General features: G+C 47.7%; 2 protein-coding genes and 1 pseudogene across 2 annotated transcripts; all 3 read right to left on the bottom strand.

Moving 5' to 3' along the window:
- Positions 1 to 1,716: 1,716 nt before the first annotated feature.
- LOC34620854 lies at positions 1,717 to 5,096 on the bottom strand (annotated as a pseudogene).
- A 1,386-nt stretch (positions 5,097 to 6,482) lies between these two features.
- Positions 6,483 to 11,502, bottom strand: LOC113146767. Its single transcript, XM_026335081.1, is given in 9 exon segments — positions 6,483 to 6,663; positions 8,043 to 8,338; positions 8,513 to 8,581; positions 8,710 to 8,815; positions 8,976 to 9,181; positions 9,483 to 10,322; positions 10,431 to 10,676; positions 10,810 to 11,197; positions 11,381 to 11,502. Coding segments are annotated over 9 exon segments (2,454 nt in total).
- Positions 11,503 to 11,615: 113 nt separating this feature from the next.
- On the bottom strand, positions 11,616 to 15,050 carry LOC113146766. Its single transcript, XM_026335080.1, has 6 exons — positions 13,890 to 15,050; positions 13,434 to 13,800; positions 13,197 to 13,270; positions 12,168 to 13,009; positions 11,898 to 12,048; positions 11,616 to 11,747 (listed from the first exon to the last, which is right to left on the bottom strand). The coding sequence occupies exons 1-6, from the start codon at positions 15,048 to 15,050 to the stop codon at positions 11,616 to 11,618; spliced, it is 2,727 nt and encodes a 908-aa protein (XP_026190865.1).
- Positions 15,051 to 16,217: the final 1,167 nt, after the last annotated feature.

The following is a 16,217-nucleotide window of genomic DNA, read 5'->3' as shown; positions in this document are numbered from 1 at the left end:
AGCAGCAGAGGGCTGCCTGTTCCAGGCGGTGCACGATCGTGCCCTCAGCCCAGTTCGCTGCATGGAGGGACCCGATGCTGCTTTTAGGGCTAAGGCAATAGGATATGCGATATGTAACAAATTGTTTTGCTTAATAATTGCATTATAACAATGATATTTCTCACTGAAATGCATAAGAGCCAGTACTGTTAGTTTACTGCATCGCAGACAGCCGCGGGGCTTACCGGCAAAGGGAAAACCAAAGGCCAACAGACACGTCATGTATTAGAATAAGAAACACGATTTCAATAATCTGAATATAAGCTCCTTGCGCATTAGAGGGTGGCTCTCGAGGTTTTGCCGGGAACCTCAAATTCGGATGCGTACAGCTCCCCCTCCCAAACTTTTGACAGTAATTGATGTCTTCGGCCTTTCAGTAAAATCTCAATGTGAGGAGGAAGCTATATTTGCTCGAAGCTACACGCGAGCTGACGTCGGAATCCTTTTTTTCAATTCAGAGCCCTTTGCGTAGGCGCATCTTCGTCCCCCGTTCGCATACAGTTTTGGCATGGTCTGTACTCGATATGTCATGCACTTTGTTACTTTTCTGCGGCCATGACATGGAGCTTTGATTCGTGCAAACAAAACAGAGAGCGCTCATTTGCGCAAGCCGTGAATTTCTACGTGGTTTCGGAGACGGTTCTTCTACCAACGTGCAACCAAAGGCACTGTCTGAAACAACGAATTTCAAGACTGCTATAGAGCGCAGTTATGAACAGAGGTAAAGCAAGGAATTTTGACGCATTGGATATTCACTGCAGGGATAAATATAGCTGGCTTGTTCCTTCCATATATCCAAAGCACGCTAAGCGGTCACCCCAATTGTCCTTTTGGCACTACGCAGGAGCAATACTGTAAGACTCGTTTGAGTGACCCGTGGTTCACTGGCAGATATATAGGGTTAGAATCAAAGCCTAGTAAAGCGTAACCAGGCCAATGAATAGGAAATATGCTTTGTCTACAAGAGCATGTGCCAGGCCAAATGAGTTCACCCATGCTTATGTGAACTCGCTTCTGCATGCAGGGCTGAACATTGGAGAGGTGTCGGTGCTTCCGGGATACAGCATCCATGCAAGCGGGTAAAGCTTACACATACTCTACAGCAGTTGCCTAGGGCCTCGAAAGAACAGGCGTGCAGTAAATAAGTTGCATCAGCCCAACAACCAAAAATAGCATACACATAGCAGGCCTATTGTAGCACGAACCTGCCGCTGTATCTACGAGACAAAAAATATGTTTGCATGCCACGATATATAAAGGCAGGTAATTATAAGAAGAATCCTTTCAAACACAAGTACATCTGCAATTTCTTTACTATATCAAGGTTTCCTCATAATGAGCCTTATGTCCGCACACGAAGGAAGATGATTTGTAGTTTAGTGCATGAGCACCTTACTGAGGACCAAGATGACATGTCTTAGGTGTTTCCTTGACGGAATGCGGGGACCCCGTTGCATCGCCAAAAGAGTCCAAGCCTACTCGCAATAAAAGATGGGAGTAAGGCAGGGTCCCAGAGTTGTGGTGCAACAAAATTCTGAACTAGGGAAATGAACAATGTACATAGGTGCTCGTTGGCGACAATGAACTCTTCTGTTTAGTTGCCATCGCGGGTATAAGCGAGGTTGGGTTGTCTTGAAAGGCTGAGCAAATCATAGCCTGGTGCCTTGCGAGGCCTACTCACCCTAATAGCAGTGAACTAAGTAGTAAGAAGCCATCCAAGATGGTATCCGCAATGGTGTCTTGGTCGTTCCAACTGGAAGCCCGACAACTTTTGGTCGCTTTACCTCCTCTTAGATCCTGAAGGATTGCCTGCTTAGTTTGCTTTTCACTAAAATTCGCCTTTCCTGAATGCAAGTTCTCTGCCTCTTTCTTGAGAAGCCTTTCTGGATGCGTCTTCTCTGATGCACTCGTGCTTTTCCTAGTGCCAGTATCTGAAGAGCTATAGGATGCAGTCCTAGATATAGAGGCGACTACGTTGAGCGCTTCCGCTTCTTGCTGCCTTCTTCGGATCTCTTTACGGACAGCACTCCGCGTTTTGAGGGCTACTGACGCCATTTGATGCTCTATTTCTGTTCTCTTCTGAATCCCCACAACAGCGAAACACCAGTTTTAACAAGGGTGTCAGAGTGCATACACCTGGGTGAGCCCCTTTAACTATATTAGTAATATTTTTGTAAACATGCACATCATTAGGCAGCCTAGTGTTCAGACTGGTGATGTGGCACTTCACTCTAGTTCAGAAGCCCGCGTGAGATATAACGATTCCTCTTTGCCCACCCAGAAGGTTTCCCTCGCAAATCTCTGAGCTGCTGAGATATTGTCGCTTAGTATAATGTTATCAAATAATGTGCCCGTATCAATCGCCATAAATGTCAAGCCAACAGCATTAAAGCTAAGAACATCAATTGGCAGCACCTGAAGGCAACCGTAAAACTTTGTATGATCCAAGGTGATGTGAGCGTTTATAGCAAGCGTACGCATGCAAATGGTTGCTATAAACTCGTGCGCTTAGTTATCGCTCGTAATCTGTTAAATCATGATCGGTTGGGTGGCTGGAGGATATCGAGGTTTAGCTGAGATTGTGTGTACTTCAAGCATCTGGCTTGATCTTGGCCACGGCGGCTTGAGACCATCAAATAAAGTCCCCTGAGTGCAGGTGGTCATGAGCAAAAATATAGCAGCAATAATTTTGGTAGCTAGGTTCTATCGACAGTTACATTATTTGCGGTGGAAAGGTCACCTTGCGAGCCGTCCTTCCGTCTAAAAGGATCCTGAATGTTCCCTGTGGTTTTAAGATAAAAGTGATTAAGCGTGTGCGGTCGCTATAGGGAAGTGCCAGAGGTGGGTGCAACGAATGCACGATGCTGAAAAGCATGCAGAGATACACACTAGGAATTCTTAGCTCCATTGACCTCTTTTTAAAGACAGATTTAGCAGATCTGAGCAACAGCAGAAAGGATGCTTACCGCCTTTCAGTAGCTGGGCACACCCGAGTGATCTTAAGGAGTATTTCACGTCGGATGCCACATTGGTCGGCACCAAATCTCAGTGTGTATTGAGTGTCACCATTGAAGCGGTAAAGTGACAGTTTTCCATCCGACTGAAAGAAAGTCAGATAGCCTCCTCCGCATTCAAAATCCGGATAATACTGTTGCAGCTCATACTGAATTACTAAGGGCCTAGCGGGAGAAGGCAAGGAGCGCGAAGGTAGCAAAGTACTAATTGCATGACGAAACCCCTGAAATTAATATTCACCGATGCGCTCAGAATCAGGTTGATCGTGAGCGGAGAGGCTTAACTTGGTGACTAACAGCCAGCAGTTTAAGTGTAGCGGTGCAACTCTGTGCTAAACTGCGTGAATAACATAGAATACGCAGATGCGGCTACGCACAAAGAGTATAACACGAGGCATCTTACTTGCGAAGCCGCCATGATGCCGTGGTCCTCCTCAATTGCTTGTGGGGGACGCAGCATGTGACGCCACTGACCTGCGGAGTGTTGAACAGTCGGTCGCATCATCGTGTGCAGGAATCCGTAAGTGACTGCGGTACTGCCAGCCGCAGGAGTGCAGGTTTAGATATGGCATTAGGCTTTTGCGCAAAGAAATATGAACCACGCAGAGAATGGTACGACGTCAGCAGGATTAGTTGAGGCTGCACTCTCTGAAGGTGACGCGAAGCGTTCTTTGCGCCACAAAGCCAATCATTCTACCATCTCGTACACTACCCTTTCAACAAGTCCACGGTAATTCATCACATCAGCCTACCAAGACTGGCATTACGACCACAAGGTCACGCCTACCGGTATGTGTAGGACTTTTGGAAGTAATCCAAGAGCTAAACACATCTGACCCTTCAAAGGTCTCAACGAATAGCAAGCCTTCCACACTTGGGAATATACGATGTACCCTGGGAATCTTAGCAAGTTCGCTATTCACTCGGTGTATCAGCTCTTTCTTTTCGTCCGGTGTAAGAACCAGATTGTGGCCGAAATCAACTGAAGCTTGAAGAGATGCCTTCTTCTCCGACTCAGGGCTAAGAAGGAGCTCCTTTGTAGGGTCTGGCGGAGGATCTTCGTCTTCATCTCGATTACGCATACTCTGGTTCATGGAAAGCCGAGCACGCTGCTGCATTCTCCATTTAAGCAGCTCATACATCTCATGTCGGCCGACACTCTCTTCGAAATGGGGCCTTGCCGATTCAATGCCTACGCCAGCGTAGATCTCAGCCTCACCAGCTTTGATATTGCTTTTAAGGCTGTTCCTTACAGATGCAGCACTACCGGAAGCACTTTGCTGTACTCGAGTTCTGGACGCTCGGCCATACAGATGCCCATCTGATAAATTTTGCTCCGTTGTCTTTGAAGAACAAAGTCCAGACATATGGCTTTTGCAGTGAAACAATAGGCTTTTCTGAGAACAAACCTCGTTTTTTTGAAAAGCCCCATCGTTCTGGATAGAAATCAGTGAGTGGTTGTGTTTTGAGACTGCCTAATTCCGGCAAACTATGGTTCCTCAAGTGCTGCCTTCTGCCCCCCGTTTGATCGAGCCATACCTGATGCTTTGCATAAAATGGTCGCTCATTGCCCTTGTTAAGGTTACTAAGATCCTTTGGCAGTCCCCTTGGTACCTCCAATTCGAGTATGCGCCAGGAAGGTATGAGCGATACAACATTTTCATTTGGGTGAGTAAGTACCCTATGCTGCAATGGGACAGACTGCTGAGGGCTGTGCTGCAGAGAGTAAGTGTGAAGTTTCCAATTTTTGTGATTAGCTCTCTGAACAGTAAATGCCGGATGCACATCTTGTGTCCTCTCGCTTGCATGCACTGGGGGGTCGGCTGTGGCTGGTGCTCCTCCAAAGGAAGCGTCCGTATCACGGTCGGCCGTCACTCGTCTCTTTTCTTTATTTTCCTGCCGGTGTCTAAGTGGTATGTGAGACTGAGATGAATGGTTTTCTAAATATAATGGAAAGGAATCTACTGGTAACAATATTCGCAGACAAACCAGAAAACACACACAAACGCAGAGTGCCAAAAGTCGATGGGTACAGGGCTCCATCATTGCTTCCACGCAAATTGATACAGTATTGACATGCGGTACTCCACGAATACCTTCTCTGATTCCATGTTAATGTATCTATTTAGCCTCTTTCGTATAGCATGCAAGTTTTGTAGTTCGTCCTCAACATATTGACTACTGTGGGCTTAAGCACGAACGCGCACTTGCCAAACTGTGTATGTGTAGCCGTGCTCAAAAGCTATATCCATGGCATGGAATGTCATCAAGAAATATTGTTCCATGATGTGGTAAAAGCGGTCAATGACAGTGTTGAGAGGACTGTGGAAAGCGGCACTATTTTCATTGAACTGAATGGCCACGAAAGCCGCAATGGTTTAAGGAAAGACACGAAGTTATGAAGAATTTACAATCTTCAGTGATGCTATCGGGAAGTGGGTATCTTCAGAGCACTGCTCCGTTTTTTACTGCTTACTGCATGCGGGTTAACAAAAACCTTATTCAAAGTGGCGCCTGTGCGCATAGACACCACTTAATGCATGCAAACAGCCCCAAATGGATTATTCATCGCCGACTCCTTGCGAGACGAATATTGACTCTTTTGATTTGATATTGCTGTCAATGGTCACGGGGAGGGGTGTGCACAACGTACATGCATATCTTTCGAGGCCCAGAATGAGCCTACTGACTTTGTATTGTGCAGATGTACCCATTGGAAGGCAGGCTTGTCCCTCCCGAATTAGTCGCTGTTAATCCAAATTCCCATGAAATATTGATATAGCTAGACTCATGGCCCAAAGAAGTTACTTGCTCCCTGTTGTGGAGATCTGAATCTGTTTCGAGAGTCAAATTTGGCCGGCGGCTTCAGACCCACATGCTAACAGTTTACCTAAGCGGAAGGAAAGGAGCTCCCGCGAAGTCTTAAGCCCGAAGTTTCCGTGAAAACTCACGAAATACAAACTGCTGATGACACATTGAAGATGGCCTTGGCAAACGTAGCGGTAGCTTGCCTTCCTTACCTACTGAACCGTAGGTGAAAGTGTCAGACTTGCCCTCAAATGACCCTAATGCTTTTGGATTTTCCTTGCAGGAGTGTCATGCATTGCCTATAAACCTGTACTGTTTGTCTCATACTTAAGAACGCCGCGTCATATAGAATTTCAGCGGCTTTAGAAAACAAGCTGGTATAACGTGGGCCATATTTTCCTGCTGCACCTTCCCCAGGTCATTTAGATCCTGTATAAAATTGCTAGATCCATTGTTTCAACCAATTATTGCCATGCATATTTCATTGTATCTGGTGAGCAAGAGAATTATGGATTCCCCTTTGAAAGCGCATTTGCATGCCTCGTCAGTGAGATAAGCATTCTTTAATGCAAGTATCACCCAAGTGTAGAAGTCTTTATGCACTAGTGTGGGCTGAGTAGTCTATAAGAGGGGGATGACTTTAACAAGTTTACAGGAGTCCCTATTGCATGCGGGAGAGTCGATTGCACTGAGTGGCGTTACGCCAGCTAACGTAGCTGTTATACAAACTGCCTTCCCTGGCAAATCTAGATTCTCTAGGCTCGAATAACAATGACTGTGAGCAAGGGTTAGTATGTTATGCCTGCATGGAGAAGGGTAGGATAATGTGCATTTCGCATGTGTGGTAAGTTAAGAATCTTTCTCTGTGGGATGCTTCATCATTAGACACTCCTTCACTCACTGGTGCACGAGGGTATGCATGACTCGGCCACCACTATCTTGGATGTCATGCGGTTCCATAGAGATGGAACATGGTGTTTGCCCGGCCTTGTGGCCATATTGAAATACGGCCACCATAACGTAGCTGTATCAGGTAACGATTTGTTCTGTAGTCCAGGATTCAACAGTCTACAACACGTTTCCTACACGGTCGAATACTCCTCCGCTGGCATGTACGAGTTGTTCACGATATAGCGGAAATACTGCACCGAGATTCTTATTGTGATGCGATTCGGACTTGGACTATGGTAGGCCCAGCATTGTAATGCTCGTACAAATTGGGGGAGTTTCGGTACGGATAACTGAAAAGTACATAAATGGGCCGTGATTACCTTAATATCTCAGCGTTTAGAAACGAAGTTGTGGTTTATAAATTTGGGAAAATGTAGGACACAAAGTTTCAGTGATTGAAGCTGTTTGCTTTTCCGAGTATATCTGACTTCAATATGCATAATATCCATAAATGATATACTGCACGTTGGTAGCTCATAGAGTGCAAGAATGTGCGTCGTACAACAATAGGTCGCTAGCACTGTCGTGGCTTTCAGCGTTCCCAGCTTAGGAGGGTGTAACTAAATGTTCAACAAGTCCATGTTCTAGAAAAACGCAGCAATCAACACCGCGGGTTTGAAACAAAGCCAACCTATGTTGGGACTAGAGCATTCACCGCCACACTGTTAGTTGGCGGTTGAACGATTCCGCAGCAAATATCACAACAAAATGCATAGGCTAGGTCCCCCGTAAGTGCAAACGCACACCACCTGAAGGCCACAATAAGTAAACCTACTGGTCTGTAAGGCGTTTATCCTGATGAAATCTAAATCGGAGCTGAAGCCCGCAGGAGAATACACTTACAAAATTTTTGTCTCACCATCGAGCACCACAGCAGAAAAGCAGCTTGATGGAGTAAGTACCGAAGTAACAGGCATTATCTGTGAGTTGGGAAAGCGCAACAATCTTTTTCAGGGGCTATCCAATAAGGAAGACAACGAGCACCAGAAAATTTGTCTTCGGATTTTGCCGCCACGCTACGGAGGTGACTGCAAGTTATTTCGACAGAAACGGTGTGAAAAGCCTCCGCATAGAGAAAGAAAGACCCGCTTGCTAGTGAAGCAATTAAAGCGCCTCACGGGACGTAGAGGTACAAGTTTCTGCAGCGCATAGCAGCTATAGGATAGCTACATCCAGGACGCAGAAAATCCGGTAAAGTGCTTGAGTAGAGCAGCATGAGCGTCTACCTACCGGTCACTTTCGTCTCTAGCAATGTACTCTTTGGATATAAGGCCCTCGAGACATAGCTTGACAGCTTCTGGAGGCCAAATTTGACGTTGTTCCTTGGGTTCCAAAGTGTTGGGCTGAGACGAAGGTGCCATTGGTAATTGCAATGACTCCAGCAACTGCTGATGTGTTAGTTGGCGATGCTGTTTGAAAAGCCTGACAACTTTAGCATCAAGCCTGCCTCGTGCTTCTGGATCCAGTGGGTCCTTGACCTTTCCACGAATTGTTGGTGGACATTTAATAGTGGTTGCCAGTTCCACCTGCAAAAAAGGCTCTCTAATACAAGGCTAAAAGCATTGCAAAATGTGTCCTGTGTAATTGCTATTGTCTGCTTGTTTCCAAAGGAAACATGTAAATTTGTGACATTGGGTCTCAGTTAGAAACAAGAGGACACACTTTTGGGGGGAGCCGCGTGAGATCCACCTCAAGATTACTGCAGAACATTCGAGAAGTGTCTCTTGAGGGCCTGCACTGAAGAGGAACAAGATACGTGCTGCATCAGTCTAGCATAAGAATTTTACCATTCATTCAAATTATATTAACTTTATGCCTTCATACTGTGCTACACCCGCCGGAACGCCCCTTCATGTGCTTTGCACAATGTTAAACGTGCTATTTAACTTTTGCACACCAGAAGGTCTTGAGGCTTGACCTGGAGTCCTTCTAGGATGGATAGAGCTTCTGAATAAGAGAGGCCAGTCAGATAGGCTGCTGTCTGGGCTGAGACAGATGACATTCTGCAAAAACAAGCGTCGCAACATAGAATCTTAATGTACAACGGGAAAGTTCGAGTCTTATTATACCTTCTATTGCGATTCTTGGTCACAAGTTCTGTATGCCTTCCACGATTTACTGGTAGCACCAGAAGCATTTTCAAGCTGTGAAGAAAATTCTTACTCGTTGAAGAGAAGCAGCACGAGTGCTGCCTTCAGGCAGATGCGGAAGCATTTAGTCTTTGTGCTACAACAATCAGCGCTACCACATTTGCTGTCGTAGTAGTGTGGATGTTCTTCGACCCGAATAGTCATATCTGCATGACCGGCCTTCCACAGCCAAACAAGCTTCCGTTCAGGGAAGTGTGCTTTGTACATACTACCGAATGCCTATAGAAGCACAAACGCTAGCAGGAATGAGACTATCTGATATTTAAATGGCTGCGCACGTTTGCCACCAGCAATGCTAGCAGTCGCGGTGTGAGCAAAAGAAGAAGCATTTATACAACTGCATAAGGAAGGCTCTCTAAACGAAACTATACAGGAGACAAAGCTAGCAACCAACTAAGGTAGGTCTAGTAGCGTTAGTTTATAACACACGGATACGGCCCTATATTTGGTAACCTAGCAGTAGATGGGGAAAGAAATGGGAGGCCTGTTTTTGGACTCGCTCACTGGCGGAGCTACTCACCTCCAAGTGCATCTGCAGCTGCTGGGGAATCTTCAAACCATCAATATCCTTCCACTGCCGGCTGTGCTGGCAGAGCGGCACACTGGCGTCTGGGGGTGGGACACGGGGTCCAGTAGTAGCGGTGGCCCCGACAGGAAAGTGCGATTCCCAGGCGGTTTTTGTGAGAACCAATGCTTCAAATGCGCATGTACATTTACATTCAGGTTTCGCTACTGTGTTTCTTTGAGCAACAGTTCCCTGGTTGTCAAATGAATTATCTTTGTCAGCAACTGGTGGTGTTTCATCTTGCATGCACTGTTGCTGTCCTTTAAATGTCTGTCCCTGTACTGCTGAAGTTGATACTGACGCCGAAGCAGTAAAGCTATCCTGCTGCATATGTCTGGTATATAGGGCTAGCGTTTCATGCGCTGAAGCAACGTCTGATATCATTTGCCTGATGCGCCACTGCTCCTCTGGTGGAATGCAGCAACGTGCTTCAAACGCATGCTGCATTGCTTCCCACACCTTCAGCTCCAAGGCACAAACTTTTTCTGCTGCCTCAGAAAAGATGTCTAAAGTACACATGGCCTCCTCGTTATCCTTGATCCTAGCAGGTTCGAAGAAAGGCAGGTAAGCAGCATTCGCTGTCCCGACTGCGCTTCGCGCACGCGCTAGTCGAATGTGAAGCGGGGTCCCCTCCACATCATTGACATGGGAACCTTGCTGCGGTGTCCCAGGCGTCGCACCATCAAGGCCCCACGTGACGTACTGCGGCAGCAATCTGGAGGCTAGTAGTCTTGAGTAGCAAGCCAGGAGACGCTCGGAGAAGGGGAGTCGAGAGCAGAGACGAGCCACGTTTTCCTGAGGAAAGCACTTGCAGAAGTAATTGCATTTATAAAAGTAGATGTAGCTATTAAAGTGTGTCAAGATTGTGCAAGATAGAATTAGCGGAGAGGAGTAATGGCATACTTCCCAGCTGTCGATCTCCACGGTTTCCCCGTCGCACTTTGGAGAATGTGTGAAAGCGGCCCGCCTAAGCTGTAAGTCCATGTAAACGGCTACTGCCTCTTCTACTGTCAAGATGAGCTTGGAGTAGCCAAGAGGACACCCCAGACATTTTGCAATCAGAGGGTCGGAAATTGCTCTATCGAAAACCTGCAGTCAATACAGAATGCATAGGAGTACTGTATACGGGCTCCCATAGCTTGAGATTGCCTGGTTGACCCTACAATGAGCAAGCGAGAGACAGCTGGCGATCAAATAGCTAGATGAAGGGGAAGAATGGGAAGATCAGCAGTTCAGCATGGCAGCAGTGCTAACCGCTAACTTGCAGAATAAGCAACTATACCTGATTTCGGGCTTCAACGATGGCAGGCATATCTTTGCAAAATACTGATAGTTGCAGGTCCGACCGTTTCAAGTATTGAAGGAGCAAAAATACAAACATTTCCCCACGCAGTGGACAGAATTCGCACTGTTTTCTTGTAGTTGTTGCAAATTTTCTTGAGCTCGCATCTTCTTGAAGTAGCGTTTCTTCTAGTTCTGACAACTGACAGACGTCAGTGTCAATTTTACCAGCTGATGCAAAAGTAGCACTCTTGTGTTGCTGCTCATTTGCATCAGCGCTTTCCGGACTAGACAAGTCTGAGTTGTGCCCATCTGTGTATTGCTGCAAAAGAAGCTGCTGTCCTTCTCGACAAGCTGCACATACAAGGTCCCACTGTTTGGTTGCACGTCTGTAGAGGCCAGAAAAAGCATCAAACCCCACCAGAGAACTGGTGATTTAGAGTTTGAAGGCCAGCTCCACACCGCAACTTAGAAATCTCATGCCAGCTAATCCTATGTAGAGGGCAACTGTGCTCCATGCCAACACTCTCGGTGAGTTTGAAATTGTCTAAAGCCGAATCGGTTTTTCGTACTGAATTAAATCTCTAAGAGATGAGTCCCAGTACACGCGGAGCTGATGTGCAATGCTCTCAAGACACTCGGGCCACTCTTTAACCCAATGCAGGAGTATCACCAGTACTGCAGCAGCATTCATAATAACCCTAGCAGAGCAAACAAACACCTCAAAAGCTTGCAAACCAACCGTCTGCTATAAACTGCGTATTGTTGCACACGTTGAAAAACTTGCAGTATGTAGTACACAAAACATCACCAGAGCTCTGTCAACTTTTTGTGTGAAAACTTGCCACTCCAGTCGTTATCTTGCAGCAAGCAAAGCAGGGAAGGCTGTAAAAGCAATATTTTGCCAAAACTTTTCCTCAGTAAAACCTGGTGTGCCACCTGGACTGCAGTTTCAGCTGCACGTGCAGACAAGCGTGGCAACACGAAATTGGCCCAAATGTTGCAGGTGATTCGGCCTAAGAAAGCCCAGTTAACTAGACGCTCGATACATGTACTGGTAAGCAAAGAGCCTTATGAACGTGTGACCACAATGGAATATGACGACATGCCTAAGGTGGGCCCAAAGCAGGCCTCAGTAAGAGCTCGCTCTGCAGCAGTTAGCGCGTCAACTGCATCAAGAAATGCTCGCAGCTCAACGCCACCAGCTATCATCTGATCAGTTGCATCAGTGTGTGCGGCAGTAACCGTCTCCAATAACATCCTGAGGAACAGATCCGCATTCCGTTGCCCTGTACGTAGGCCATTCACAGTCCGGACTTAGCCGACCTTTAAATGTGCTTTGCGTATTATAGTGAACATGCGTACCTCTTCTGCTTAAACCACGTGTTTGAACATCCGCCCCAAGGTCCCCCTCCTGCCCCTATCCACATCACATACAACAAGCGGTTGCTTCGTTGGTGAATCGGTGAATGGCCTCTCTGAGAGCCTGATCCGTTTCCTGCGATGGTTATTCCACATGGCTTTTCCTCCGAAAAGCCCGAATTCGCCACCAGTTTCCCAGTTTGCACTCCAGGAGCAAATGGCATTGCAGTTATGGCTGATTTTCGTCGGCGCTGCAGCTGCGCATTTAAGGGATCGTCAACTCTTCTCAACAATATCAAGGCCTCGCGAATCCATTGCAGGTGCAATGAGGGTACTGCGAGCTGGGCTCTTGTTTTTGACGGCCTTGATGAATGCATGACTTGTATTGCTCCTGTTGGTTTGGCCTTGCCCTGGTGCAGCGATGGGCCTGCGAATTTTGATGAAACTGGTGGTTCGAAGGTCCCCGCTACTACTTCAGGCGAAGGGAAAGCTGAAACCACAGTATGATGAGGCTCTCGCCACATCTCCTTTACGTTGAAAGGAAGCTGAGACTGCACGAAAGGAGGGCCTTCAGCAGAAAACTGGTGCATCGTGTCCTGGGCTCCAGCCGTACGAACCTCTGTTGCAAGTAATCTTACTAGCAGGGCATCATGCTGTTCAAACTGATGAAGCTGATGCTCTGCGTATTTGTGCTGCTCCATTACGCATTGTTGCCCCTGAGGAAGCTGCGTTATATCCTCTAGTGCTGTTTTGGGAGCCTCGTTCCAGTCCAGTAGTTCGGGTGGTGGCTTAACATGCTGGGCGCCTTGGTGCCCGGGATGCTGCTGAGGCACTTGAAGCTCTTGATGCAGAGAAGGCTTCAAATAATGACGGATTATTGCGCATCTTTGTCTATGAGCATGCGGCTTCTGAGTAGCTGCTGCTGCACTCTGCTGGCGGCCTGCTGCTTGGGACACAGAAGTACTTAGTGCTGTTGCAGTGACAGCCATGGCACAGCCACGTCTTAAGTGGTCCAATTGTTGCCACGCTTCTAGCCGCAGTCTCTCCACTAGTCCATTGAGTGCCTAACATCAAGACCAACGCAGTCAAGCTAGCGTCGACTTCAAAACTTTAATGACCACGCAAACTACAAAATAGATCCGATTTAGATGAACGACGGGTATGTGTGGAACAGTAAGGTCACGGAAGCTTCCCCATGCCGCCGCAAAGTGTTAAATCACAGCGTTATATCTACAACCCAAAGTTTTTGATAGAGGTTTTTGCTGACGAAGCGTCCGAAGATTATGACAGCCGCTTCATCGATAGATGTAGCCTGACATAAAATCTTGGCTGTTTCATTTGCTGTACTTCTACAAGCCGTTGTATTTTGTATCCCTGCTGCTTCAGCCGCCAATAGCGATTCAGCAGCTACACCTCCAAGACGCGTTTGAAGGCTCACGGAAGCTCCGAGGAAGGCTGGCTGTTGGTGAGAGAGTGCATCTGCACCCCTGGCATACAAGTATTTGAGAAGCAGCAGTGACAGCGTGTAAGATTTCCAGGCCCTCACACACTGAGTTAGAAAGTCCCCAGCTTGAGTAGCCGCTTTACCAGCTGAAGCAGTTGCCCTGACATCGAGCCCATAACGGACACGCTCCGTGACAGCGCAGCGAACCAGGACACAACAAAAAAATAGAAAGTGGCATCGTGCTGCCGCGGGTGACTGTACTAATGAGTGCAAACCTGGAGCATACAAAACCAAATTGGAGCATCAGCCACAGCAAATAACGGTATGGCTTTATCCTGAGGGCAGTGTGCGACGGTGGTATGGGGTGTAGCACTCATAGAGATATCAACTTGGCTGTTAAGCATACTGCAGTAGGGCGTAATCAAGAATGTCATACCTGCTGCCGTCTGAGAGAGGGCAGCCACGTGCTTGTGCGAGAGATAGGTAGCACCGCTGAATACTCTCAGGTATGAGGCTCCTCCATGTGGATCACGATGCCATACGGTTGGCTCCTCGGATGAGTCTAGGAAAGCTGCTCCTCCTGTCGCACAAGCTCCACTAGGCGGCAGGTGAGCAGCGATATCCAGAAGGGGCTCAAGCAGAACTGAGCGGGCTCGATGCAGCAGCCGTAGCAGCTGTTTCCCTCTCTCCTCCTCTGACAGCAGTAGTTTCTCGTAAGCAGAGTATCCTGGGCCCCTTACGGTGGGACTGCGAAGGCTGTCAAAGGATTGGTCGTCAGGGCGAAGGCAGCGTGAGGGCCCGCTGGCTTCAGGTGGCAATGGCTCTTGCTCTAATGAGGCAGGTGGCTCTTCCGGGCACCTATGCAGTCGCCGAGTGCCTCCACGACGCCGTCGGTGGCGTCTAGCAGGTGTTTTCGTCGGCGCTTCGGCTTTCAAAGTAGGCCCAGATAAATCAGGGACCCATTCTCTGTTGGTTGGAGGCTTTACGCTAGGCCTCGATACATGAGCTATTCTTTGCTGAAGGGAGTATTCAGCTTCTGAAGGAGCGTTGGCCGCATGATGCTGGGGAGACTGCCGAACGACACACGCGGAATGCGCCGGTGTCTCCAGCTGCTGCTGCTCTAGGTGCTCCAGCGTATGAGACTGTTTTGGGAGCTGTGGAGAAGGGAGCTCTGTCGCGGCAGAGCGCCTCGTGCGTACACCTGACGACAGAGCCAACCGCGCTGGCTCGGGATCTGGGACTTGCTGCCGTGCGCTTGGCAGTCCCTCCCTTGGTGAGCCACCCACGGAACGCTGCCTCTGCCGTTTAGTTGCTCGTCGGGTTGTTCCTGGCCCCTGAGTCGAAGAAGCGCCCCGTTGTGTCATGGGCTTCCTTTGGGTTGGTTGGCTATCCGATTTACCTGCCTCTTCACAAGTATGCTGTGCACCACGCTGCATACCGGAGTGCTACGCACTAGCTCTTCCTTAAATTGACAGCGGTACGCCATCTATGCACTCCCCTATGGTGTAAGCCACTAGTTGCCCTTCCTTCGATGGCACGTTCATCATGCAGTAAGTATCCACTTCAGACACACTTGAGTCACAAAAGACCAATTAATACAGGAGTTTGGATGCCACAGAGTGTCAAGATTTGAAACTTTATGCCAGTAGTGTTGAGTCCGAGAGTGCAAACATTTCGTTCGATTACATATTGGAGCCGCGCTCCTTCCCTGGTTGTAGGGAGTTGTTACCAGACTTGCTGACTAGAGTCCAAGCGGCCAGTAATGAACTCGCATGCATGCACCCCAGTAAGTTGCTGATACGAAGGAAGCAGCAGAAGAAGAGTGGTAGGAGTCTACCAGTGTAGTGTATTCTGCGCGACCGCCAACCCAACATCTACACTATGGAACATAGCTGTATATGCATCATACTACAAGAATGCAGTGATTTTGTTTTGTTAATCTGCCAAGGTTCTACAACAGCTTTGTAAAACCAGGAAAGAACAGATAGGTGGTTGCACCGCAACGGCCGGCATACCCTAAGGGCTTTACCTAGGTTTCCTGGGGCTAGGTGCGTCTGCGGATGCTAGGGCTAAGTAAAGTAACCCTTTTCAGCCATACAGGCATCAAATGTAGCCCCGATATCCCTTTAGCAGCAGACTTGGAGCCCAAGGATGAATGCATGTGAAATAAATGCAAGGGTTTTCGCAATCGACCAGCCTGTGCATGCGCGGACAGCCCCAATGGTGGAGTGAACCGTCAAGGCCAAAGCTACCTTCCCTATGGAGACGGATATTACCTTTTATAGGTGTTTACTCTTTATCATTCATGAATATGAAATGAAAGTACTCTGTGCCCCTCATATTGATCGTTTAAGGTTCTTCCCAAAACGTTGGGTAGCATGCTTCGCAAATCCCCTACTGGGCCACGCTGGACTTCTTACTACAAAGATTATGTTTATTTAAAAATTACTATCGATTCGTGTATTTGCAGTGTGTATTGGCTCCTGATATTGGTTACACAGTAGGGTTGACCGAACGCGCAAAGAGTGAAACTTGTCTGCCTGTGAGCTTGTTGCTATGTCTATCTGAGAACGAATGCTGGCACTGGCTTGAGGGTGCAGCAA

The sequence above is a fragment of the Cyclospora cayetanensis genome, unplaced genomic scaffold, assembly GCF_002999335.1.
Source record: "Cyclospora cayetanensis isolate NF1_C8 unplaced genomic scaffold, CcayRef3 CcayRef3_contig_59, whole genome shotgun sequence".
Classification (NCBI taxonomy): domain Eukaryota; phylum Apicomplexa; class Conoidasida; order Eucoccidiorida; family Eimeriidae; genus Cyclospora; species Cyclospora cayetanensis.
Note: the sequence above shows the minus strand (reverse complement) of the source record. Positions and strands in the feature narration are given on the sequence as shown.

Coding starts and splice junctions, on each gene's coding strand:
- LOC113146766 (XM_026335080.1), bottom strand. CDS start 15,050: ATGCAGCGTGGTGCACAGCATACTTGTGAAGAGGCAGGTAAATCGGAT. Junction 12,049..12,167: donor TTTAAGCAGAAGAGGTACGC/ATGTTCACTATA, acceptor GGAGACGGTTAC/TGCCGCACACACTGATGCAA. Junction 11,748..11,897: donor GCATGTCGTCATATTCCATT/GTGGTCACACGT, acceptor ACTGCAGTCCAG/GTGGCACACCAGGTTTTACT.